Source organism: Dermochelys coriacea, chromosome 1, assembly GCF_009764565.3.
Source record: "Dermochelys coriacea isolate rDerCor1 chromosome 1, rDerCor1.pri.v4, whole genome shotgun sequence".
In the NCBI taxonomy this organism is placed as follows: Eukaryota; Metazoa; Chordata; order Testudines; family Dermochelyidae; genus Dermochelys; species Dermochelys coriacea.
In genome coordinates this window covers 79,788,357-79,815,395 of record NC_050068.2, presented here as the reverse complement: position 1 = coordinate 79,815,395, position 27,039 = coordinate 79,788,357, and the positions used below count along the sequence as shown (strand labels likewise).

Here is a 27,039-nt window from a genome sequence, read left to right as displayed (position 1 = left end):
GCCAGTATGGTGCTACCATGAGTAGGAAGGAATTTTTAATGCCAAATGGATGGGCTGAATGACCTAATCAGCTCTTACAGCCTCCCCAGAATGGGCCAATCATAAACCAGAGGGGCAATGGCAAGCTCTGCACTCTCCCTCCCCACCAGTTGCACATTTCACACACATTGTCCATCCTGAGGGGGACACAGGGTGCAATGTTACATCAGAAAAGACGGGCATTGCTGCCTTTCTCAGATACCATCAAGGATCCTAGGAATGGACAGCCCCTCCTGGTCTGTCGGAACTACCTTCTACCTCTAAACTGAGGTGGCAAGAAGGGGGCATTTTCAATTCCTTTCTGTGGTGCCCTTATGTATCTAACAAACTAATTTAGGACGTACATGCAACTATGCATTTCCTCAAAAATTAGACAAACGCAGAACAGAGTGGTCAGCATTTTAAGGTTAGCAGACTTGCTAGTGAAGTTATTTGCAATACGAACTATATAAAAAAGAAACCCCAAGTTGTGTTATAATAAAATAGACACACTAACAAAGCACATATGTTCAGAAAAGGTGTTACTGAAGCAAGGACTATAGGCCCCAACCCATCAGAGCAACTTCACTAAACACAAAGCTTATTGACCTTATACAACATGCTGTAGTTGGCCCAGTGAAACAACTCACCATTTTTTCCATATCGTCTGACATCCATGACCAAGTTTCCAGTTTCTAGTGCATTGGCCATGGCTTCCTCCCACTGATTATGGTCCATTTGTGAAACTCTTGCGCCATCAACAGCAATGATTTCATCATCTACTTGCAGCTGGCCAAGGTCTGCAGTGCTACCTAACAGATCAGACAAAATATTCCTCATGTCTGAGTATACTTAAACACTTCTACTACAGTCAGGATGTGGAAAGTGACTATTAAGTTTGTTGCCTGAAAATAATGCTTATTGCCAGAAATTTAAGTAAACTTAGTAAAACTTGCTGTTGTACACTGGCCTCTCCAGGGTATGTAATGCTCGGTATCTTGGTTAGTGTAGAAGTACTATACAGTTTTCTATTACAAAATAGATCTGTGGAAGTTGGAGCGGAACAAGAAACTTTCAGATTTGCATTTCATATTGCGGCTAGCGTGTTCATTGCAAAATTCTTGCTGCCTCTTTCTCACTAGCCCTGATCTTAGAGGCAAGACAGTGCAGGCATTCTGATATTGGTCGATAACAATAAGCTGAATGGTGGTAAAAGCTGAATTTTAACTGATGCGGTGACATAAATAAAGCTAACACGTGACAAGATTATGAATGCGGTAGGAATTGCTATGTAATGTTTAGTGAATATTGATGTCATGGTATTAACACTTCAAGTGACCAGATCAGTGAGGTACAGTTATTCCATATGGTCTTAGAAGACTTTCCTGAGGTAATGCATTGATTAAACTTGCATTAGGGCAGGGCTCCCAAACTTGGTTCTCTGCTTGTTCAGGGTAAGCCCCTGGCGGGTCGCGAGATGCTTTGTTTACCTGAGCGTCCGCAGGTACCTGAGCCGCTCGCAGCTCCCAGTGGCTGCGGTTTGCCAGGCCCACACCGCTTCCCGCAGCTCCCATTGGCTGGGAACTGTGAACCACTCCATGCCTAGTTGGCAGCTAGTATCAAGCGGAGTGCCCCAAGGGTTGGTCCTCGGGCCAGTTTTGTTCAATATCTCCATTAATGATCTGGAGGATGGTGTGGATTGCACCCTCAGCAAGTTTGCAGAGGACACTAAACTGGGAGGAGTGGTAGATACACTTGAGGGTAGGGATAGGATTCAGAGGGACTTAGACAAATTAGAGGATTGGGCCAAAAGAAATCTGATGAGGTTCAACAAGGACAAGTGCAGAGTCCTGCACTTAGGTCAGAAGAATCCCATGCATTTCTACAGACTAGGGACCGAGTGGCTAGGCAGCAGTTCTGCAGAAAAGGACCTAGGGGTTACAGTGGACAAGAAGCTGGATATGAGTCAATATTTTGCCCTTGTTGCCAAGAAGGCTAACAGCATTTTAGGCTGTATAAGCAGGAGCATTGCCAGCAGATCAAGGGAAGTGATCATTCCCCTTTTCAGCTTTCGGGATGCTTCATCTGGAGTATGGTGTCCAGTTTTGGGCCCCACACTACAAGAAGGATGTGAAAAAATTGGGAAGAGTCCAGCGGAGGGCTACAAAAATGTTTAGGGGTCTGAAGCATATGACTTATGAGAAGAGGCTGAGGGAACTGGGATTATTTAGTCTTCAGAAGAGAAGAATGAGGGGGGATTTGATAGCTGCTTTCAACTACCTGTTGAAAACAACTATCAAATGATGGAGCTCAGCTGTTCTCAGTGGTGGCAGATGACAGAACAAGGAGTAATGGTCTCGAGTTACAGTGGGGGAGATTTAGGTTGGATATTAGGAAAAACTTTTTCACTAGGAGGGTGGTGAAGCACTGGAATGGGTTACCTATAGAGGTGGTGGAATCTCCTTACTTAGAGATTTTTAAGTTCAGGCTTAATGAAGCCCTGGCTGGGATGGTTTAGTTGGAGATTGGTCCTACTTTGAGCAGGGGTGGGACTAGATGACCTCCTGAGGTCCCTTCCAACCCTGATATTCTTTGATTCTATGAAAGACAATGGGGGACAGCTGTTAGCTTCAAAGATCCTGGATTTTGTCTCCAACTTTGTTTTGCCAGGCAGGGAACTAGACATCAAAAGACTTGACTGAGCTAAAATCTGTCTTCAAAGTAAGTGGTGTGCTGCTGCTCAACTGGAGTAGCAAAAGATGGCATGGAATTGCATGTAGGGAAAAAGCGAGAATTTCAAATAAGCCTCCAGGAAAAAAGTTGAAGAATTCAAGGTCACACAAATCCTCCCATACCACCACCAGAAGGTAACATATCCAGGACCAGACCAACCAACCAAATTTGAAGCAATGGCACTTGCTGGGGGCTCCAGATTACATCTGTAGACATATCAGATGACCACTTGTGTGTACTGAGCATTTTTTCATTCCAGTGCACAGGCTTTTAGATAAAGATTGAAGCACTTAGTTAAGGTATTTTTTCATATTTTTCCTGCAGATAAAAGGTATTTTCCTTTCTAAGAAGTGTAAATATTGCCATTTTTCTACTCTTATTTTTGATACAAGTATTTCTTTAGTTCTATTTGAGCATTATGGTAGCAAACTAATGCTCAGCTAGCTTCATATAGTAAAATAGAAATATTTCTGATTTACACTAAAGAGCATATAAAGACAGCCCTTTGCACAAAGTTACTGATGTAAAACAGACTTAGTGGCAGTGAAAAAAAATCTAAATTGCCTTTTGGATAAAGCACTTATCAATTGTTTTAGCCTGTTTTATCTGGAAGGAGCAAGCCATGATTAACAGTGATTTAAAACCTGGCCTTAGCTTTCATTTTAAAGTCAATGTGTAAGGTGATTGTTACAATAATTTTTCTCTCTGTGAAAATAAATGCAATTAAATGCCAACGCAATGTGAAGCTTCCAGTGGTGTCTTCTCTGCTCTCATTTTAAGCCTGTCTCATTGCAAGGTAATATTTTTGTTGTTACCAAGGACGTTATCGAATATGGGGTGAACGTTACTGAAAAAATATCCGTGTACTCCATAAGACTTGACAGTTTATAGTTTTGGGGGACAAGAGGGTTGGATGAACAATTGATAGTAGAAATTTTTAAAATAAACAATGTAATACAAATCATTTTAATTTGTTCTTTAAAACAAACTACAAGAAACTTAAGAGATATTGATTAAAGAAAGATTAATTTCTACAGGAAAAAAAGATTAATCCTGGATATTAGTAAATATCTGAAGAAAATGGCACTATAATTTAGGAGTATTTATTCCAATACCAAATGAAACTCAGACTAATTCCTTTTTGTTACTTCAATAAAAAAATATTTAATGCAGATAATTTAGAAGCTACAATTACTCATGGAATGTAATATTTTACAATCTTTAACATAGTGAAGGAAAGGAAATCTGAAATTAAAAAAACTGCTCACAAATACCTTTCCTATGCACCTGTTTATAGGCTGTAGGAAGTGAAACCTTTTAAAATATACTCCAAGAGAGGAGCAGTCTATATTTTATATGCATGCTCCTGTGACATCCCAAAGTAAGTAACTGTATTTAGCAGACATTCTGAAGCCTTAGAATAATGTCTGGTAAATAAACCAGAATTTACACCGTTGCTATGGATTTAAGACTTCTTTACTTCAGAATACACTTTCAAATATTTCTAAATTAAACCAATTTTAATGGATGTAGATACAAAGGAATCAGTGTATTTAGCCTTTAACGTCAAATACTGTTTTCTTTTCACTTTCTTTCCATCTAAATTCTTTGAAAGATTTTTATTCATCATTAAAATAAAATGCCTTTGTCTAGCAGTCTCAATCCATTAACAGTAAGAGAAAAGTTCATAAAAGGATTAAATATTAGTTTACCTTCTTCAATTGTCTGTACAAAAACCCCAGAAGGTTTCCAATTTGTGGTGAACCCAAAGTTGCGACTATTACCAGATCTCTGGTTTATACTGATTCTCATTTCACTGTACTGGTCCTGAAAAATAAAACATGACACTGCACTATCGGGTGTCACAGGCATCTACATGAAGGAAAGTTTATCCACTAAGTAAGTGAGGCTACTCACAACATATGCTTTAATTATCTATTAACTGACTATAAAGCAGTTTTCTTTGTAGAACATGCTAACTAGGTTTTTTTACTTAGATAATTTATGTTTTAAAGGTTACATAGAAGACGTTTAGCGTACACACATTTAACTGTGTGTATATATTAAATTCGTCATAGCATGCTGCTTAGTGCAAAATGCTTTAATAAGAGTTTATAGGAATTAGATGACAGTGTGACACCATGAAAAGTGAAATGGACTGCTAGTTTACACAAATTGTATCTCAGGAGACCGATTTATTAAATTAATTATGAAAGATTTGAAGAAATGGAAACCCTAAATGGGTCATCATACATAATATAGTTAACCTGTGGAATTAACTGCCTCATGAGACTGAAGCTCATAAGCTAACTGGAATTTGAAAAAGCTGGATAAAATGACTCATTTAATCTGTACATTATGCATACTAAGGCAGGGGTAAGCCATGCTCCTTTAGGCCCTAATCCTGTAACAGAATCTATTAATGTGGACAACTGCCTCTGTGTGGAGTTCTAATGAATGGGTTCTGCATAAGCACAGGGGTCTTAAATTGTAAGCAAATTACTAGAGCTGCTCAGAAACAAAAATTTCCATTCCCTGGGAAATTCTAACATTTTGAAATTTACCATGAACAAAAATTCAACTCAGAACTATGAAAAATATTATTTCATTTTGATAATATTGAAACACTATAATATAATATAAACACTGAAACAAAATTAATTGTCATTATAAAAAAGTCAAAGGGAAATATGTTTCAACATTATCGAAATGAGAAAATCATTAACACTTCATTTAGATTTTTTTTGGTTGAAAATGTTGTTAAAATGGACATTTCCACAAAAGGAGTATGTTAATACTAAACCCGTTACTGTGGCAGAGTAGGCCACTATTACTGTATTACATACAGTATAATACAGGTGATAACCAGTTCGTACGAATGAGCAGCAAGCAGCAACAGTTCCAGCACCATCACTGGTCGCAAGAAGGAACTGAGGGTGGGGAGAACTGGCAACACCCTATATATCACAGATACTGCTGAGAGAAAAACTTCCAGCACCAGTGCATGTGGCGAGCACACACTCCTAAGTTGAATGGACATTAGCAAGCACTCAAAGAAGAATACAAAGATCTGCATAATTCCTGGACATGCTACACTGTTCTGAGTAGCAACTGTCCTCAAATCTCCATCCATATACTTACAAATTTTGTCATCCTAATTTCTGGCCTCTACCCTCATCATGTCACTGTCTAACCCCACATACATTAATATCAAAACAATTCAGTGAGGAATTATTCTCATTAGTAATGGGGGAAGAGCTAAATTATAATGAGCAAGGAGAAGCAGGGAAAATATAGCGAGTAATAAGACTGGGTGGGATGACACAATGAAAAGGGTGTTGCAAGCAGAGGCAGCCATATGGCTGGGCAAGTCTGACAGCAATAGCCAGTTGTGCAGAGGGGTTTACAGTAGTCAGAGCCCAGGCTGCAGAAGAGGAACATACTACAATACATCAATATGACATTTCTACCTGTTTACCAGATAATCATCTTGGCCAATAAAGTCACAGAGATTCACAGTATACAAGTCCAGAACAGATATTTCTGAATTAGTTATTAGTCCAAGATACAGCTATTAGCTTATAAACCAGTAAATGTCCTTATATTATTTAAATAGGCTTTTACTTTTCTTGCTATACAACTGATCTCATTAAATATAAAGAGAGCATTATACTAAAGTTAATATAGTATATTGAGTAAGTTCAATACAGTAGCATATATTAAGAACGTGTTTGGCTCTTAAATGTTCCATAAATGTAGGGTGGATAAAAATCAATGATATTTTTATTTAAAATTAAATATTTTTCTTTTTAGAAATAAACCTACTTAAAGTTAAATTTGAAATTATAACATATGCTAAAACCTAAACTTAGTATAATTTATTAAAAAATCATTTAAAGTTTTAAAGAAAATCAAACTGCTGAACTAGGAGAAGTCACTAGCTAAACACTGGAACCAGAGAGTTTGTTGAAGTACTAAACTAGCATTTGACAGCAGTATTCTCTTCTGCAGGTGCAGAGAGATTATTTTCTTCATTTCAGTTTATTCAACTAGTTTAGTTCAACAACAAATGGAAACATAGGAAAACTTGTTTTCCTCTTCTAATCCATGGATTAAAACTAGATACTAGAGAGTGAGTTCTACTAGTTCTAAAGTTTTGAAGGACATGGTGATCAGAAACAATCACTTCAATTTACTAAACTATAGATACTACTTTGTTCAATAAATCAATTCGTTTTAATGCAAAATATGTTTTGATAAGGAAAAAAGTTTACATATTCAGCATATTTAAGATAGCACTTTAATGATCTTTAATTAGTTAAATAAAGCTATTTTTATTGAATTCCAATTTCCTTGCAAATCAGTCTAGTAAACAAGAAATGCAGCATTCATCATTTTCTATCAAAATAAAAAGTAACAATTAAGAACCTGAATAAATGTATGTTAAGCTATATAATTGCTTAAATAAATGTGTATAGATAGTGTATTCTAAGTAGAAAAAGTAGTATCTAATTTAGTGTATAGACTAGATTCATTTGCATATCAGCACATACTGATATGCAAATAAACTAATGAGACTCAACCTTCAGGAAAATAATTGAAAAATACAAATGCAGAATCAGTTAAACTTGATTATTTAAACCAGAGATTTAAATTGCTCAGATTTATATCAATTCACCCTGCAAGAAGTCTATTTTTTTCATCTCCTCAAGCCCAGCTGTCAACAGAAGGGCAATCCGGCTCCATGCACTGAACTGCACCATTTGGACAGGTCCACCCAATTCCTACAGCGCTCTACAAACTCTGCATGAATGTTTCAGTCTCTCACTTGGCTGTGCAATGCCTTTCCAGCACACAAGTGGACATCTCAATATGTGGAAAGGAGTTCCCACCTTAACCATAGCTTGTTTGATGCATGCTATTTTAAAAAAAATAAAAATAAAAAAAATTCCTCATTTGCCAGGACCTGATAACCAAGCCCCAGCTAGGCTTGGTCCGAGTTTTGATACAGAGAATAAAATGAAATCTGATGCAGAAAATTTTGTTTCTATTCAGCTCACATGAGCCACAAAAAAGGACCCATATCTAACCAAATATAATTCTTTTTACCGCAATGCATTGAAACCGTATCCTCCCCCTACATGCAACAATCATGCTGTCAGAACCTTTGACTAAATAAAGTAGGATGGCAGGCCCGGCAGCAATGCTAGAAGCCTGTGGTGTAAGCTGAAAAAGATTTCATTTCAAAGTTATTGTTTTTTTAAAAAATTGTTCAAAGTAATATTTGCAAATCTGTTTTAAAACAAAAATAGAGCAGGAAGTGATTGAACCATTTGGAATTCAGGGTCCTGTATTTTCCCTGCAACAGCTGACATAATTGCTATCTACAGCAGCATAAACAATGTAGAGAATATGGCTCCCAGCATGGTCTTGGGAGTTAGTGAGGTTGTCAACTGTTGCAAGAAGCTACTGACAGCTGACACTATTAGTATTCAGGTTACATTTGAAGCAAGGGACTGAGGGCAGGAAACAGCAGTCAGTAACGGAAAGATTATGGCACTTTACGTGCCCCAGAGCTCTGAAAGTAAAGCATAAGACCTAACTTCTGAACCAAAGTTGGAAACTTTCCATTAAACAGGCAACTATTGAGGAAGTGATTTATTTTTAAAAATAATTTGTGAATACAGTCATTAGAGTAAACCAAATAAAAATTATTGGGGGGGGGAGAGAACAAAAACCATGCCTCAAATCATTGCAGTAACAAGTGAAACCTGGAGCGATGCTTAGCACATTTAAAGGTCAGATTTACAGAAGCTGCCATTCATTTTGCCACCCAACGTCGGAGGGTGCAAATAAACGCTAGTGCAACTAACCTAATTAAACCCACAAACCAGATTCTTCAACGTCCTAGTGACCTTAATTGCTGCTGCAAATAATTGAGAGTACAAAAATAGAAACCTGCTTGATGCTAAGCTGAAACTTTGGCTCAGTTTTCACAAGAAACAAAGTCAAACTCAAAACAGAGAAAAGAGAGACTGTAGTAATTAAAAGAACAAATTACACAGGCCAAGTATTCCTTTTTTCATACTCCATGGGAAAGAGAAGCGCTTCTTAAGTGAAATAGGTTAGCTGTTTATCCGAATACCTCTCTTATTGGTGAAGCAAGTTAGCCTATGGTTTTAATCATCTTTGTTCTCACTGTCCTAGTACTACTAGGTTACTGTGGGTAAGTACACACTTTTCAAACTCACCTGTGACACTGAAACCTCTGGCTCTGGCAGGCTTCTTATTTCCACAGAAGCTGCAACTGTAACAGGGTCAGGATGAGTATAATACTCTGATTTAAGATCAGGGGACACTGCATCCTGGTATTGGGATGTAGCAGAGGCTCTCAGGGTAGGAGACTCTTTTCTTTTAATGCTTTCCTTTTCTTCCTCACCACCATTTGTCATTGCATCTGCAGAGAGAAGTGGTCCTGCTTCCAGTGTTGAAAATGAATAGCTGGTGAGCAAAGTTTGAGATCTCTTGGCTCCATCTACTTCTCCATTATATTTCTGGACATCGTCCACCTGGAATGAAAATGCTGTTTATATAGGCACATGCTGCTTTGTTTTAAAGCATAAAAGCCTCAAGTTTGGTTCTCAACAAATTAAGCTAAACAGTCTAGAGAGCTCAGCCACAGAAGTTTTCTTATCTTTTTCTCCATCCATTCTTTCAATGCAATTTCCAATTGCTACACACACTACCCTATTATCCACTATTACTAAAAGAGCAAGATAGGTTATTTCCCCTTGTCAGATGCATGTGAGCAGGATAATTAATTCAAGTCTGGATTTAAAAGAAATGCATTAAAATAGCTTTTAGCACATCAGTTTCAAAATTAGGGCAGCTAGGGAATTATGGAAAAGATAATACAATTTATGCAGATATGCTGATTGCCCATATTAGGTTTCATTAACAAGGGGCAGATGGTCAGCTGGTGTAAAATTGTTCTCGTTCCATTGACTTGATGGAATGACAATTTACAGCAGCTAAAAGTAAAGTAAGTTTCAGAAAAATATACTGATATGTCAATACATTTTCTGGCAAGAAAACACGAACTTTTACAAAAAATATTGTATCAATATATTTATCAGACGCCTATCATCGGAAACAGATGATCATTTTAAGTACATAAACATCAGCAATTGCTTAAGCACTAACAGAATTATCTGCTCCATTATTAATGCATCCTTTGTTAAACAGGGGCAGGAAATTTAAAACTAAATGCATGAAAAAGTTAAAATGGCTATTGGGTTAATTATTCAAGATAGTAACATTCACAATCATGAATAAATTGAAGGAGTTTTACCATAAATGATCTGGGAAGTGATGAAATTCCTCTCGAGGGGACACCAAAAGGTCTTGGTGTAACCACAGATGTTAACCTAGAAGTATCTGTTTTCTGGTAACTTCTGGGGAGAGAAGCTGAAACCTGAGCTGATCCCATTTGTTCATTCATTGAATGGTGAGTAGACAAAGGGACTGAGCTCTGTTCTTCTAAAAGGCTTTTAGATGGAATTTGAGTTTCAACTGTTGCATAGCTCTCTAGCTTTTGAGAATTCTCTTTGTTAGTTTGTGCAGCATACGATTTTTCATTCTTCTTAAAACTGTAAGAGGCATCTTCTTCAACAAGATAATCTTTTGCGACTGATGGTCTGGAAGGATGTTTTTCTTCACTAAATACATCATCTGATAAATACATTCGACTACGTTCACTCTTTTGCTGCTTGTCGCTGTAGGATCCTTGATCTCTGTTCTCCCTAAGGAGACAGAGAACTCATTAACATACCAAAGGAGTGACCTGGAGAATACATGGACTTTAAGAAGTCTTTCAGCTATGAAACACTCAAAGCAAAGACTGAACAAACTACGAAAGTCTTCCTGTTTAAATGAAAATGAATCTACCTCTAATCAAAAATTTAAATTTTCTTTTTTTTCACATTTTAAAATGGCTAATGATATTTTCAAGTTATAAACTGTTATGCCAATAATGACCTTTTGCCTGAGAAAGGAATACAACTAGTTCACGTAAAAATGCTTGGAAGACTAGGTTTTCATTTTTACGTTTTATTTTATATCTATATCTTACTTTATTTATTTTTTGATGTTAGGCAAGGGGTGGATGCCTAGTTAGATTTGATAGGTTGGGGGATTTTGAAAAGTGTAAGCCAAACTCTATAGTTCTATTAATCTAGCTAATGTACTAGAATGGTATACCAATTTATAGAGAACACATTTTAGACATTTGCTAGCACTTAAGTGGAAGCTTGGTTCCTTGCCACACACATTTCCTTATTCTGTGAAATGAGACAAAATTGTTATTTAGAAAACAGTTTTCTAAAGTTTTGGTAATATTGATATTAAATATGAATGTCTGTGTTATGTTACTGAACAAGATGTCATTTCTATCCTAGAAATAAAAACAATGGAAATTAAAAGTTACTGAAACTCAAAATATTATATTTATGTTTTAAAAGTATCTTTTAAATTTAGTTTGTAAGTGTATGCAGCATGTATATATACACATCTAAACACATATTCCATTGATTTAAAAATGGATGTCAGTGCATTTATAAAGCCACCACCTATAGGGCAAATGGTGTGTCGTTACTCCATTTAATTTCAACTTATTTAGAGAGAAGTCTTAAAAATATTTACAGTTTATTCATTCTGTAAACACCAGAAGGATTCATATAGCAACAGCATAGGGGAAAATTCAAGTGAAATCTTAATCCTGCTGTTTTGCAATATAAACAAAAGCCCTGGCTGTGTTTACTCAAATGGCTAAAAAAGAATTTCAGTTGCAATATTAATGCAAAGAAAAATACACAGTCATAGTAAATCAGACAAAGATTATTCATTCTAGATAATTGTTGTTAGACCTGTTTAAAAATATACTGTTAAAGTGAATGAAGTTTGATTTCAAAGCGACATTTATTCCTACTTTGTTTCACTCTGCAAGTTACATTTTACTTTACTATCTTGCTTTAACTTCCACTTTAAAGAGTTTACTAGTATCTGCCTTTCAGTTGTTTAGATTTCTGCATTATATAAATGGACCCAAAGGTCAGTAAAGAGTAGCTTTATCAAAATATATTCTTCAAAAAAAGGTGTACTGAGTTAGTTCTATTTCTCATATGAGCACAATTAAAATGCTAGTTAAAGCTGCTCTAAGATTCGTTAACACATGCTCAAATGTAAGTAGTGCATACATCATCTCCATTAGGTGCATTACCTGTCCTGCTGCATTTCTTTCAGTGACTTGCTATTTCTTTCAGAATTCTCAGAGGCTCTCCTTTCGATTTCTTCTCTCTCCTCCTTTTTCTTCTGCAAATCTGAAGTGAAACTTTTTCGACGATTTTTCCATTTCGCTAGATCCTAAAACAAATCACATTAATATATGGAGATCTGATTTTCTAGAGATCTTTAACAACTACTGAGACTACCCCATTACATTGCTTAGACTGCTCAGTCCAACTGGATACCAGCGTGTCCTAATTTTGCTTTATAAAGCTTATTTGTCTGCACCAAGTCGAGAGTCTCATGTGTCTTCCTGTAAAATCTGACCCAAATGTTTCTGACCTAAACGTTTCTCAGACAGACTCTGTTTATATTTTTCAGATAAGGTGGCCTGCCGCCTATCATTAAGTAAGGGTAACGATTGCAATTTTACACCATAAAGAAAAAGTGCAGTTTTCCTTTTAACTTCTTTCCAGTCACCTCTGGCAGATGAAATTTAATGTTGACAAATGCAAAGTAATGCACATTGGAAAACATAATCCCAACTATACATATAAAATGATGGGGTCTAAATTAGCTGTTACCACTCAAGAAAGATCTTTGAGTCATTGTCGATAGTTCTCTGAAAACATCCACTCAATGTGCAGTGGCAGTCAAAAAAGCAAACAGAATGCTGGGAATAATTAAGAAGGGGATAGACTATAAGACAGAAAATATCATATTGCCTCTATATAAATCCATGGTACGCCCACATCTTGAATACTGTGAGCAAATGTGGTCGCTCCATCTCAAAAAAATTTATTGGAATTGGAAACGATTCAGAAAAGGGCAACAAAAATTAGGGCTAAGGAATGGCTTCCGTATGAGGAGAGATTAATAAGACTGGGAATTTTCAGCTTGGAAAAGAGATGGCTAAGGGGAGATATGATTGAGGTCTATAAAATCCTGACTGGTGTAGAGAAAGTAGATAAGGAAGTATTGTTTACTACTTCTCATAACACAAGAACTAGGAGTCACCAAATGAAATTAATAGGCAGCAGATTTAAAACAAATAAAAGGAAGTATTTCTTCACACAACACACAGTCAACTTGTGGAACTCCTTGCCAGAGAATGTTGCAAAGGCCAAGAACATAACAGGGTTCAAAAAGGAACTATATAAATTCATAGAGGATAGGTCCATCAATGGCTATTAGCCAGGATGGGCAGGAAGGGTGTCCCTAGCCTCTGTTTGCCAGAAGCTGGGAATGAGCAACAGGGGATGGATCACTTGATGATTTCCTGTTCTATTCATTCCCTCTGGGGCACCTGGCACTGGCCACTGTCAGCAGACAGGATACTGGGCTAGATGGACCTTTGGTCTGACCCAGTAGGGCCATTCTTATGTTATGTTCTCTTCAATGTTTATCTAAAATGTTGCAGCAATGCTTAACTGGATATTAACTTTTAGTGAGCGAGAGTGTAAAATACAGAAAAGTAAAGCAACATCTGAATGGCTTCATGTATAGACTTGAGTATATACCCGCCTTAAATCCTAAATGGAAACTGGGAAGTATCAACCTAATTTATGTTTTGTTTATGTTCTAAAATCACAATGCAGTTTAGCAGTCAGCTGTGTCTGCCCCATAGAATACCAGAACTAGTTTAAGCAGAAGTGCTGAATGTTTAGAACCAAGATGCACTAACTAAGCAATGTTGAAAGTTTGCTCAGTGCTAAGTGCTTATTAACACCAACCCCTCACTTCTATAATCATTACATTTCAACATTTGAAGGAAAAAAATTAAAGGTTTTGATATGCCCTGATGGATGGATAGACTTGAAAGCTGGGATATTAGTTTTCATGGTAAATTTAAACAAGGACTTTTTTTTAAGGGAGAAAAACTAAAAAAACTGGAAGAGGAAACACATGGGATATTTTTCCAAATGACTAAACATTCAAACATAAAACCATCCAAATAGCTTTACAATGTCACTGCATGTGACTATGTGCTAAATTACTGCACCTAAAAACCACACATTCTGCCTCTCATTAGATTTCACAATATCACTAGTATGGCATGCCCCGCCAACACACACACACACACACACACACACACACACACACACTTGGTTTTGTTCTGCTAATCTGATATGCAGCCTTTTTTTGTACCCCTTCCTATGAAACTAGTTTATAAGATTACTGTACTGCAATACATTGTCTGTTCATTAGTATTTTAAGAAATTTACACCTGCCATTACATTAACCAAAAAAAGAGATGCAAATAACTGGTAAAATGACACTGTGCTAATTATAGTGCCTTATCTTTCATTGTCCTGCACATAAATTGGGCCTGAAGCTGGTTTTTATTTTTGTGCTCTTTAAAAGCTATCATACAGATAAATCTTCCTCTGCAGAGTTGATCAAACAAACAGATAACAGAAAGAAAAGGAGTACTTGTGGCACCTTAGAGACCAGCTAATTTATTTGAGCATAAGCTTTCGTGAGCTATAGCTTCATGCATCCGATGAAGTGAGCTGTAGCTCACGAAAGCTTATGCTCGAATAAATGTGTTAGTCTCCAAGGTGCCACAAGTACTCCTTTTCTTTTTGCGAATACAGACTAACATGGCTGCTACTCTGAAAGATAACACAGAAGCATTAAGGATTTACATTCCACACACCCAGATAATCTACAAATGTTTAAATTGGTCATTTATGACCCAATCCTGTGATGTGCTGACACCCAATGCCCTTTGCCTTGAGTGAAAAGTGACACTGGATTACAGAACTGGGCCCTTAGTGGAGCATTTAGGGGGAGCAGAAAGGAACACTCACATCTTGCCACTTTTGATCTTGTTCCTGTAGCTTGGATTTTATTTTCTGTAGCTCTTCATAACGAACCTGGCGCAGCATTTGGGCCTCATCTGCACTGACATCATTCAAAGACTTGCTCCTAGGACCAAAAATATTGTTTTGCTTAATGTAGTCTTTGCCAGTAAGACTTCCAAGAGGGAGGAAGGGATTTATATTAATATAACTTAAGCTGTCCTATCGTGCATTTTTAAACAGAGCAGGAAAAATATATACTAGCTATTTTTCAGTATCCTGTATGCAGTGGTGCCAACACAAACATCAGTGACAGCATCACTGGTCAAACCTGAATAGGAAAAGTGAGACTCTGCTCCTATGGTCTCCTAGCAGCTTTGCGCTGATAATTCAAACTGTGTGCTCTTGAACTCTCTCCCTCTGTTCAGATTTTTTTTTTAAACTCTCCCCATGTGTTCAAAATCTCATGATGGATCTCCTCTGCCTCTTTGAACTAAATATTACTTCTCACCTAATCCCACTCTCCTCCCTACTTTCTCCTTCTGGGTTTATAATTCTATTAGTCTGCCTGTTCCTCAGGCTCACAAGCTTGGTGTCATTTTCAATTCTCTCTTCTCTTCCCTTCCCTCCATCTCCAGGTGCTCACAAAATGTTGCCACCTCTCCCGCAAAACTGATTTCTAAAAGACCACTCCATTGTCACTTCCGAAAAAGCTGGTTTGTGCTATGGTTCTCCTTTGCCTGGACTATTATCAAATTCCACCTCAGTCTCTGTGACTGTTCTCTTGAATCTAACATCCAACAGCTAAAATAACCTTATTCTCACTCTGCTCTCACCATGCAACCCTTCTCCCCAGTACGTTCACTGTCTCCATCTCTCCTCTCTTTCCTAATTCTTCAACACTGGTTTCTTCCACCCTGCTTTCCATGTCTGACTTCCACTCCTGCGTTACGATCTCATCTGCTCCTGCCCTAACTTTATTCCCTCATTTAATGATTCCAGAACTTACGATTCACTTGCTATAGAATAAGACTCACATTAATTTGTGTTAGTCCTAGCCCTTTCTTTTCTTACTCCCCCCATTCATTGTCTATCCCACGCTCTATATTTGTGTACATTGTAATCTCTTTGGGGCATGGACAGTTTCTTTTCTGAATCTTTCTAAAATGCTATGCAACAGCACAGTTCTATATTACATATTTAAAAGGGACAGTCATTTTTTTAAAAAAAATTACTTCTCACATTCAGAACAAAGCCCTATAAGTCTGTGAGGTCTTCATATCCTCTATCCTCTTTAGTACTACCTGGGTTCAGAAGGCCTCTGTTAAAGCCCCAAATTCATCAAGTTTCCTTGTAGCCTGACTTCAGGGTTTGGCCATCTCATGGAGAGAGTATTATAATTTTCTCCCTGCCATTTCTGAAATTTTTTTTAAAGCCTCTTCTGGATTGGCCATGGATGTACCTTTGGAGTGACATGGGACTCTCCCTTCCCATCACAGTACTTCAGTTGATTGCCTGAGGTGTGCTCCCACCCAACCAGCTCAGGGAGCAAAGTGACTGAAGAAGGAACCAACCGTATGATGACCTGAATGACAGAGAGTGGCCACGAGACCACCAGGCCAATAGAACATATTAAATGTTCCTGAAAGGGAGGAATTAACAGTACTCACTTGAGCCAGTTATAACATGAAAAGGTATTGTACACGTTTCACCTACTTTTTGCCAAAATAATTCAGTCCTGATCTGCTCCTCCAAACTTGGGCCTATCTGAAGCAGACATGAGCTGTACAAAATTATGTGGTGGTTTTGTGATGCATGCAACTAGGGATTAGGAAGAGGCAAAACTTAATTTCAGTGACAATCCAAGACTTTGGACTTTGCTCTTTAGAGCATAAAAAGGTACAGCGCTCAGTTATTGCCCATTTATTTATTTATTTTTTTAATGGGAAGCGTGCCAATTCTAGCAACAATACCATGGTTACTACCTCAGGCATTATTTGTTTGCTTAGTTTTCTGTCCTGTCCTTGTTTTTATAATTCACTTTTACGTCAGTCACAGAAATGGTTTTTGTATTACAATAAACCGGTATCAAAGCACCAAAATTGTTCAAGACTGGTTGAGGGAATGTACACTAATTATTATGAACTGCTTTTTCCTCTCTTGCTTTATTCTATATTCTCCTTGAACAGGACAGAAAATGTAAATAATTGAAATTTATATATTTGATTAAAACCTACTTATAAAAAGTGTGTTATTTGTATGTAATCATCTTAACATCAAAAACCTATCTAATGGATATACCCTCGTAGTCTCCCTCCTCTGAATATGTAGCAGAGCTCCCTCTCAGACCAGTTTTCACTCCTTGCTGATTTTGGCAATAATTAACCAATTATAAATAAAAGTATTGCATACAATCTTCTCCCCCCCCCCCCCCCGATTTTGCTTCATTTCTACAGCTCATGGTCAAAAAGCGAACAGATTTCAAAAGGTAAAACTAGAAAAAATTAGTAAAGCATGCAAAAAACAAAAACATTCATGCATATGCAAATCTACGAAGTACATTCAGGCAAAAATCAGTAAAGCACTCCTCTTCCCAACACACACATATTGTAAGCCAAGTAAAAAGCAAGACTCAAATGACAAAATGGTGCTTTAATGTGTATTGCTGTAGAAGAACATGAATTAAGTTTACACTTGGTATTCAGTCACCTAGCATTGGATAAATAGAATCAATAAATTATACAATATCCAGAAAGCCCAACCTCTCTAGTGGGAACTATACCATTAAATAACCCTGAAAGGAAAAGTTACCCTCACTTGCCTATCTATTTTTATTTTAAGATGCCCTCGTTTTAAGTTGCATTTTTGATGCAATCTTTGACAAAGACTATTGACCTCAGGTGCAGAAACATGATATCCAAAATAATAGGAAATGCTGTGCAAAATTAATTTCACATTAATTTAAGCTGCTCTTGATTTTCTTTTCTTGATTCTCTCTCCTCATTCTAGGTGATTTATTCCACATTCTTTAGCCAGTTGAGATGTCTTCCTATACTTTCTTACCAGGATAAACTTAAGTATTTAAATTCACATCAACTTCAGTATTCTTCCCCATACCCTCCATTAAACAAGAAGAAATATTTACTAGCTTTATTCTAGATTTGTTAAATCTCTAAAAATCCAATTTGAATATAGGGGAAAAGATACACACAAGTTTCAGCAAGAGTGAAATTTCACAGCTGATTTTTAAAAGCCTGACAACAGCAGCCATTGCAATTTATTTACTATATATGCAGTACTTTATGCTACAATGAACTTCTATCAGAACTATAGCTATTGTGTTTCCTATAACTTATGGAAATTACTCAAGTCCAGAACTACAAAGCAGCATGCACAAGGTGCTTTGAGCAAGAGTTTTTAGCTATTATGCACGCATAAAAATTACTGGAAAAGTTTAATAAGATGCACAAAACAAAATGGTATGGTGAAATTTTCATATTTTTATCATAAACTTACCCATCCTCATCAGAAAGCTTTTGAAACAGTCTGAGAAATCAGAAAACCAAAAATAAATTCATTTCAGGATCTTACTCTATATGTAAGAGAACATTTAGAAGTTTGATGCAGAAGCACTTTGACTAAAGTGATGGGAGAACAACAAAAGATCAAGAGTTACAGGCTTGGATCAATACCTCAAAGATCAGATGCAAGTCAAATTTACCAGAAACTGTGTATTCTGGAAGTCAAGCTTAAAAATCTCACAATACGAAAAGATCCCTATCACAATTCCTAGTATTTTCCGTTTTGGAAATAATGCATGAACAGTCTAATAGTTAAAAGAAAAGGAGTACTTGTGGCACCTTAGAGACTAACAAATTTATTAGAGCATAAGCTTTCGTGAGCTACACCTCACTTCATCGGATGCAGTCCACGAAATGCATCCGATGAAGTGAGCTGTAGCTCACGAAAGCTTATGCTCTAATAAATTTGTTAGTCTCTAAGGTGCCACAAGTACTCCTTTTCTTTTTGCGACTAACACGGCTGCTACTCTGAAACCAGTCTAATAGTTATTACTCATTGCTTCTTCCAGTGCTATCTAACACCAGGAAGTGTAGACAAAAAATGACGACTATTTTGAACCGAGTCCTAAGACAAAGTTTGGTTCAGAAAGGTTACATTTTTGTTCAAAGTAATTTTCCCATTCCTAATTTTAATACATGTAACAAATGGAATGAACAGAATGCCAAAAATGCATTCAGCTTAACACATTAAGATGCAGAACCAGATGAATCCAATATGATGCACTGAATTAATTTTTTTAAAATTTTAAAATACTTAGTGAAGACATTGAGCATAAATATAATTTTTATTGAGTGAAATAGCCTTAGAAGTCAATTATATTCAGGTGTTTTAGAAATATTTTAACCAAATGCAAGCTTTGTCTAGCTGTGTTAAGCTTCAAAATAAATGACATACACACAATATTAGCTGGAACATAAAATTGTATCAGTTATGAAATAAGGATGCTGAATGAGAAAAATTGCAACTTGCAATTCCGTATTTTCAGCGATAAGGAGAACTTGAAAAACTCACTCTTTCTGAGTGAGTAGAGTTTGAAAAAGGGCTGGACAGGAGTTAAAACAGAGGGCAGATAGGATAGCAAGGCTCTGAGTGAGCCAGGGAAGGAGTTGAGCATTAAATGGTGACAGATTTGATTTGAAAAAAGGGAAGAATTGACTAGAGAAATGAAGATGGGCTAAAGGAAGTTAAATATATACATACACATATACCCCCCTTTTGGAAGTGCGCTTTTTAGGGTCCTGGCACCGGCATTTTTAGGGTTAGGGCACAGGCATTTTTCCATCTAGTATAGTACCCTTTGAGCTATGGGCAAATGAGCCTTGGGAAATTTTTTAAATCCTAGCTCATAAGCAGTATTAACAGAGCTTCTATTTCCTTAGACCCTGCAATAACGTATACAGATCATTTAGGAATATTTGTACACTACTGTAGAGAAATGACTTATTGCCTTCCATGGTCTCTTAAGTGCTCATATTCCTGCTCAATCAGAGCAAGATGCATGTTTCTTTCAGTCTCAAATTATACAATATACATTACTAGTAGCAATCGAATAATCTAAACCATGTTGAAAATACGGTATTGCCCTGTCATAAGTTTTTCCACCACTACACAAAATAAATACATTGCAGTTTCACACTGCATGCACAGTTCCATTCAGTACAAGATGGTGCTTTTCTTAATGGGAACATTTCAAATACTCAAGACACAAGCACTCTCCACACAGGGACACAACCTGACCTCTCAACCATCTGGCGTTTCTTGTGTCTAACTTTGCTGGCCTCTCTGATAGCCTCCCATTTTTTCCAGTCTTCTTCGCTGCATGGACCTGGAGTAAAACTGACTGGCTGCAGAATACTTCCTACTTTCCAGGACTCAATCTTGCGCGTCAACATATCATCCTTCTTCTGCCGCAAAGAGGGTAATAAGACTCTACCACCATTTTTTTCATCTTCTGTTGGGATGGTCTTGTCAAGTAAACAAAGAAATTTGGATTGGATTTCCGGTGGAAGACTCCAAGGATCCGGAAAGAGTGCAGGATGGTATTTGTCTGGAGCACCTGATAAAGGCACCCCCTTTTTATGTGTTTGTACTTTACGAACAATCATGTCATCTTTTTCTAAGTCTGGAATAACAGGTTGGTCCTCTCTGGGTTGCAGAATTATTTCACCCTCTAAAAGAGGTTCTTGCTCAGAGGATTTTCTCAAGTATTCAAAAGCTTGGAGAGCAATTGGATTCATGTGGAAAGTCCCAGTCTTCCGAACAAACAAATCGTCATTTTCCAAGTCTGGATACGGGTCTCCATTCAGAGTTTTCCTCTGGTTGCATCCTGGTGTAAAAAAAATATTCTTTCTGCATGTTATGACCCTAGGGCCAGAAGTAGGATCAATTTTGGTCTTCTTTTCAGAAGACAAGTAGTCATCAGAGTATTTTTGGAGGGTCTGAAGTAATGAAAACTGACTGAAGCATATAAAACAAAAGAGAGGAAGGTAGAATATCATTAATTGCCAGAAGACTCAGACTGCAGACAAAAAGTATTCAGAGGAGCATTTGTTTTAGAACTGGAATATTCTGAGAAGCACACATACAATTCAGTATTTGCTATAATGCAGCACATCCACCCCTCTAAAATGATAGTACAGCATATTAACCTTGGTAGAAACAGCAAGATCACATGCTCAATACACAAAGCCAAAGATCTTTTACAGTTTGTTATGCCTTTCGGTAAACTAGCAACTTGTGACTATGTACAGAGAACAGCAACATCACGGGTTGCACTTTTAATTCACTCAACTGTTGCATTACGAGTAGTTTCCCTTGATGCAGCAAGAGTGTACAGTTCATGCAATTATATCAACCTGGGTTGATCTGAGGCGTATGTGATTCCCCCTTCTGCAATTTGGGACAATGATTCCCCCACATAATCAGCAGTCAGTTTGGCATTGCTTTGTTTATAGACTGAATCTTCATCCTCAGAATCAGACTTCCTTCTACTGTTGAGTAGCATGAGGAATGGAAAAGAGCGGAAGTTAATATTTAGAGTAATTATGGACCAAAGCACAAAAAGATAGAGGTGCCATTGTCTATTGTAGATAATATATCAGTTTATTTCCCTGAAAAAACCTCTGTTTGAACAACAAATAAGACACAAAAACGCCAGCTGTTAAGTTTAAAGAAACAGCCAGTGGAGTTGATAAACAGGCAAAAAAAAAAAGGTTTGATGCATTTAAAGCTACGGTGCACTCAAACATTGTGCATACATGAGATGTAAGAGGAGCATGCACACACAAACCTGAATCCCTGAAGCTCCTTATACCATGGTTTGGAAGAAGATCCTTTTTTGATTTTTTTCCAATGCAATTCTTTTTCTGGAGTCCAAAATTTAGGTAGAAACTTATCAAAAGAAACCATTGGGTTTGAAACGGCAGAGTTTAGTTTGCGAACATAGAGATCATCTTTTTCAATGTTTGGGATGCCTACTGCCTTTTCTTCCTCATCATCAGAATAGCCGGAGAATTTTGAAGAAATGTTAACTTTTGGCTTGCTTTCCTCTTTAGGGTCCAAATGCCTCTGCCTCCTCTGGTTACTGTTCAAAATAGCCAATCAGTTAAGATACTTTAGAAGCAACTTCACAACATATGCAAGAGACATGCTTTTTGGCTCAAAGGTTCAAAATTGTGAATGAAGCAAATTAGTTTTTAATTCCATTACTGCAGCACTAGAACAAAGTTAAGTGGTTATAACAGCATCTTATTTCATCTGATAAAAAGAAAGGAATTTGACTACAAAGAATGTAGTAATTTATCAGCAGTGTTAAACAAATGCTGATTAGAAATGTTTTTTATGCAGTTATTTATGGATTGCAATTTTGGTAGTACAATAATTTGGATCTAGGATTAGTATTTCTGACCTCATCGGTTCAAGCACAGCAGCTAATGGACCAGCTGGATAATTTTGTTGCAAACAAGATTTAGGAGAGTCCTTGTGCAAGATGTAAAGATGTCCAGGTGCAGCAGAACTCGCAGGGCTCTTTTTTATTAAGAATCTACGTTTTGCTAAATCATCCATAATCACGTCAGGCAGTCTTCTTTCATCTTCTGAATCAGAGCCACTGTCATACTCATAGATCTGCAGGGAAGCTGGATTTGTAAACCCACATTCTGCTCTGCTATTCTGACAGGAAGCTAAAGGATTCTTTCCTCGTCCACTGAGATTGACCAAAACAGGAACAAAGTGAAGACAGTGAAATCACCTAGGTCATGATGAAGCCCCAAAAATGCCCAATAATCTCAAGTGTGTACATTTACAAATTGGAAAATTGGACAGCAGAGATTAGTAACAAAATGTGGATAAGCTTTAACAAAAAAGTTAAACATATGTTCTGGTCACTTTAATTCTGCATTTTAAGATCATATAAATTTCCACTGTTAAAATTTTATCCATGTCACAATGTTATTCATCAACAAGCTATGCACAGACACTATGTTTTTTATTTTGTAAATCTCAAATACTTTATTTTTAATTACAGTAAAGGCAGCTTCTCTTGCTTTAATGAGTAAGTCTGTTCCTTTTGCCATAAATCAAACGTTTGCTCTATTTAGATAATACCCTAGTACCTTGAAAATGTTCCATCTGGCTCAGTGAAGACAGGACTTGCCCAGCTTCTTCTGTTGTCCTCATTCTTCTCTGTCCTTTTTTTCCTGAGCGGTGCTGGCATATATGATGCCTGTTTGGTTTTGCTGGGTAAGAAACGATTGAACTCTGTAGTAGGTTTTGGTTCAATCACAGCAGTCCTGCGATATGACATGTCATCTTTGCCAGAATCATGCATTTTGTAAGGCAGTTCAGAGTCCGTGTCACTTTCGCAACCTTAAAAAAAAAAAAAAAAAAGCCAAAAGCACAGTTTATCCTCTAGATTTAAATCTGACTAAAACCTAAAATAAAACAAAAATAAAGTTGATTGAGCTATGTATTTTCAGAAGTTTCACCTGAAAACACGCAAACACGCTACTAATAAGATAACAGCAGAGGTATTTTTAGAAGCACATCTTGAAGCTTTGATAGGATGCATTAGGTTGAAATTGGTTTACATACTAGTGTTAGAACGTAAATGAATGTTTTACTGTCCCCATTTGAGGCTGAAAGCAAAGTACTATTCTCCAGAACTAAAACTTTATTTTAAAGTTGTGCATTTGCCATTCAAAATCAGTCAAAAAGACTGTTAGCACATTTCATGTACTACAGAGAAATTTAATAATTCTTGTGATTTATGAGATGTCATTAGATTAACACATACAACTCCAAAGAGGTTAGCTGAGGCCAGGAAAAAGGAAAAAAAAAAAAAAATCTATGAAACCTTGACCAAGTAGCTCATAGAATTTATACATTTGGTTTCGTAAATTATACTGTTTAAGCAGATATGAAAACTTGGACTAGAAAGTCAATTTTACTTTCCTATTGAAATTTAAAAGCATTCAATTACAGGAGATATGCCATATTCAAAAATAACGGAAGGAATCTGATTTAACAATCTTGCCTCTTGGCAATTTTCTTCATAAAAACTAAAAAGCCAAATTAAAATTACATCTATTTTCAAAATCTGGGATGAAAACCTTTAAGAATTTCACTTAGATGCTGGTTTATGAGGGAATGTGAAAAAAACAATTAGAAGTCTGACATGCCTACAAAAAGAAAAAGGTAGAAAAGACTTGTAATTAAGAGGTCTGTCTAAAGATCTTTAAATATTATTACATAAAGTGTTGAAATATACAAGCAAAGGAGAACAGGATGTGTTAAGTGTAAAGCTCAGCTTCATTTTCCATCTTCCTGGCTGCTAGTGATTTAAGTCCCACATTTAGAGTACATCTACACTGGAGCTGGAGATGTAATTTCCTTCTGGGGAAGATGTATATGTGCTACCTTTGGCCAAGCTGTGAAAAACAGCAGTGTAGCTACTGTGGCAAGGGTAGTGGCTCAACTACACTGCTATTTTTGGTATGCTAGCTCAATCAAAGCTAGCGCATATACGTCTATCTGAGCTGGAAAATTACATCTCTAGCTGTAAATGAACTAGAATGCCCTTAGATAAGTATTATATTATGCATGTGTTACATCATTTGTAAAATGCATAATTAGACTTTTCATCTGCTGTTCTCCACGTGCTTTAGAAAGGTGCTTTACAAAGCATTTCTATCCCCATTTTCTAAATGGGGCCACAAGCCCAGAAAAGTGAAGTGACTTGCCAAGAATTAAACAACAAATCAGTGGTAGTGTCCAGTGCTCTAGCGATTGGAACAGTGAATACACAGAAGAATAGCCTTAACTTAATATGTAGAATAATCCACATTTTACACCTTTAGTTGTTTGGGATTTTTTTAAACAAGTTATAGGCATTCCAGTTCTTCACAGAAAACAATCTCATGTAGCATCTCCTTTGAAACTAGACACACCTGTGGAGATTCTAAAATCTGAAAACCATCATTAGTGCTGGTGGAAAAATGTTAGGTGTGTATTAATTAAAATAAATAGAAGATTTTTTATTTTTCAGTTTTGGTTATGATGTTGAAAGTTTTTGGAAAAAATTAAAAAATTTTCCATGAAAATTTATTATTGATCAAAAAGTTTCAAATCAAAAATTTTTGCAAGCACTATTAGTCATGCAGTTCAACAGAAAGATCAATCCCACTTCCCAGCAAAGCAGTATGGGATAGGAGAAAACCCTGGTGATAGGCAAGTGGTCAGCAGCCAAACCCTCCCCACAATTTAAAAACGAGCAAGAGAGGACAGTGGGGCAAAAGTCCCAAACAGTCCAACTGCAGACACATTTGTGTGACTAGATTATTTGTTTTCAGCCAGCTGCTAGCTAGTCAATAACTTTTCATGCAAAAACATCCTGATATGGCACCCAGTGCTACTGCAGCAGCATCTGACTTGGAGCTGCCTTTGAAATCAGTGGGAATTTAACATGTTGAGCAGCTGCAATATTAGATCCATACACTTTCTTCCCCAGTCTGTCTCCGACAATCCATAAATTAACAGAGAACCCTAATAAGCAAAAATACCTTCACTGCCACCCTTCAAGGTTATATCTGATGAAAAGCTTGTGGAGGATCTTGAACCAAAGGAGTCCAGGCTATCGAAAGAATCGTCTCTTTTATGGCTAGTGGAAGGTGAAAATGCTTCTCCACGGTCAATGTACCAAATATCACCGTACCCGCTATCCCTGCCACTGCTTTTCAGACTGCTGGATTCTTCGAGGGCCTAAAGGAATAAGTTGTTTTTTTGTTTTGAGCAGTTATTTTTTTCAGCAATTTAAGAAGCAGGTAGTATTTTACATAGTGCATGTTACACACACTATTTAACTGGTAGTGGAAGAACCCAAATATGCTTGAAGTTTCTTAAGCACATTAGAAAAAAAATGTGAGGAGAAATATCTGCTGTCTTTCTACAAGAAAAATATAATTAAACCCCAAAGAGATGTTTGGAGTTGACATCTCTAATGCACAGCATATGGCAAACTATGCAGCATACATTTACTACTAAGCCTTACAAAAGTACATAGCAATTACTATTCTAGCTGGATTTCTTACCCTGGTCAGAGCTTGTCCTAGTAATTTCTCAAATGCTTTAAGGTTAAGGTATGGACCATTGTAACCAGGGTTGTTTTTTGCTTTCCTCCCCAGCCAGTATAATGTAATCAAAACCTAAAACCAAAAAGACAAATTGAGAAGTTCATTAGTTAACTATTAAACAGCATGCTAGTGCAGAAATGTTTGAACACAAACTGCTGTAGTTGTTTTCAGGTTTTCCATAATGAAGTGTAAAATCCCTTTTTTGTACATATTTGCCAGGCTGTCTCAATCAAAATCAGCTGAACAGTTACCATAGTGCTCCATACAGATGCGTGTCAGTGAGAGACTATTTAATTATTACTGTTTCTAATTAATTTTTTAGTAAAGTAAACCAGGAAGAGACACACAGTAAGGTAGAAAGAAAAGGAGGACTTGTGGCACCTTAGAGACTAACAAATTTATTAGAGCATAAGCTTTCGTGAGCTACAGCTCACTTCATCGGATGCATTTGGTGGAAAAAACAGAGGGGAGATGCATCCGATGAAGTGAGCTGTAGCTCACGAAAGCTTATGCTCTAATAAAGTTGTTAGTCTCTAAGGTGCCACAAGTACTCCTTTTCTTTTTGCGAATACAGACTAACACGGTTGCTACTCTGAAACAGTAAGGTAGAATTAATCTACACCAGACACATGAACAGCTGAAGACTAAGCTAAGAATAACAACAGCATTACTAGAGAAGTTTTTGAAAGAGTAAACTAGAGTAAGTGTGAAATCATTTCAGAAAGCATTAAGGTAAACATGTCTTACATTTTTGAGTCTTCTATCGGTCTCTTCTTGCCTGTAAAGGAGAAAAAAAAGTTCAGTATTTCTGACTAGAACACGCAATACAATTTTAACCTGAAATAATGTAGTCATTAAAAGTCAGAGCTATTGTTTCTTAAGCCCAGTTAGAAGTTGCCATGAAATCTGGATAGATTTGATTCTTTAAAAAAACCAAAACATTACAGGCATAATTATTTACTACTTCAGCCACTACATACAAGAACAAAGCT

At 36.8% G+C, this 27,039-nt stretch overlaps 1 protein-coding gene across 23 annotated transcripts in view; it reads right to left on the bottom strand.

The window, feature by feature from the left end:
* Positions 1 to 27,039, bottom strand: part of LMO7 (LIM domain 7) — a 183,875-nt gene that overhangs the window by 29,489 nt on the left and 127,347 nt on the right. For 11 of the 23 annotated variants that reach the window (XM_038408614.2, XM_038408633.2, XM_043504618.1 and 8 more), the window contains 10 exons: positions 26,795 to 26,825; positions 26,006 to 26,119; positions 25,478 to 25,676; positions 23,033 to 23,285; positions 14,847 to 14,964; positions 12,029 to 12,171; positions 10,103 to 10,553; positions 9,003 to 9,320; positions 4,464 to 4,578; positions 669 to 830 (listed from right to left, as the gene is read on the bottom strand). In XM_038408614.2, the coding sequence (XP_038264542.1) occupies positions 669 to 830; positions 4,464 to 4,578; positions 9,003 to 9,320; positions 10,103 to 10,553; positions 12,029 to 12,171; positions 14,847 to 14,964; positions 23,033 to 23,285; positions 25,478 to 25,676; positions 26,006 to 26,119; positions 26,795 to 26,825 (1,904 nt within the window). Of the gene's footprint in view, positions 1 to 668; positions 831 to 4,463; positions 4,579 to 9,002; positions 9,321 to 10,102; positions 10,554 to 12,028; positions 12,172 to 14,846; positions 14,965 to 18,353; positions 18,384 to 20,156; positions 20,877 to 21,274; positions 21,410 to 21,708; positions 22,003 to 23,032; positions 23,286 to 25,477; positions 25,677 to 26,005; positions 26,120 to 26,794; positions 26,826 to 27,039 lie in introns of all 23 variants that reach the window. The other 12 variants (XM_043504605.1, XM_043504604.1, XM_043504608.1 and 9 more) reach the window with 2 other exon arrangements.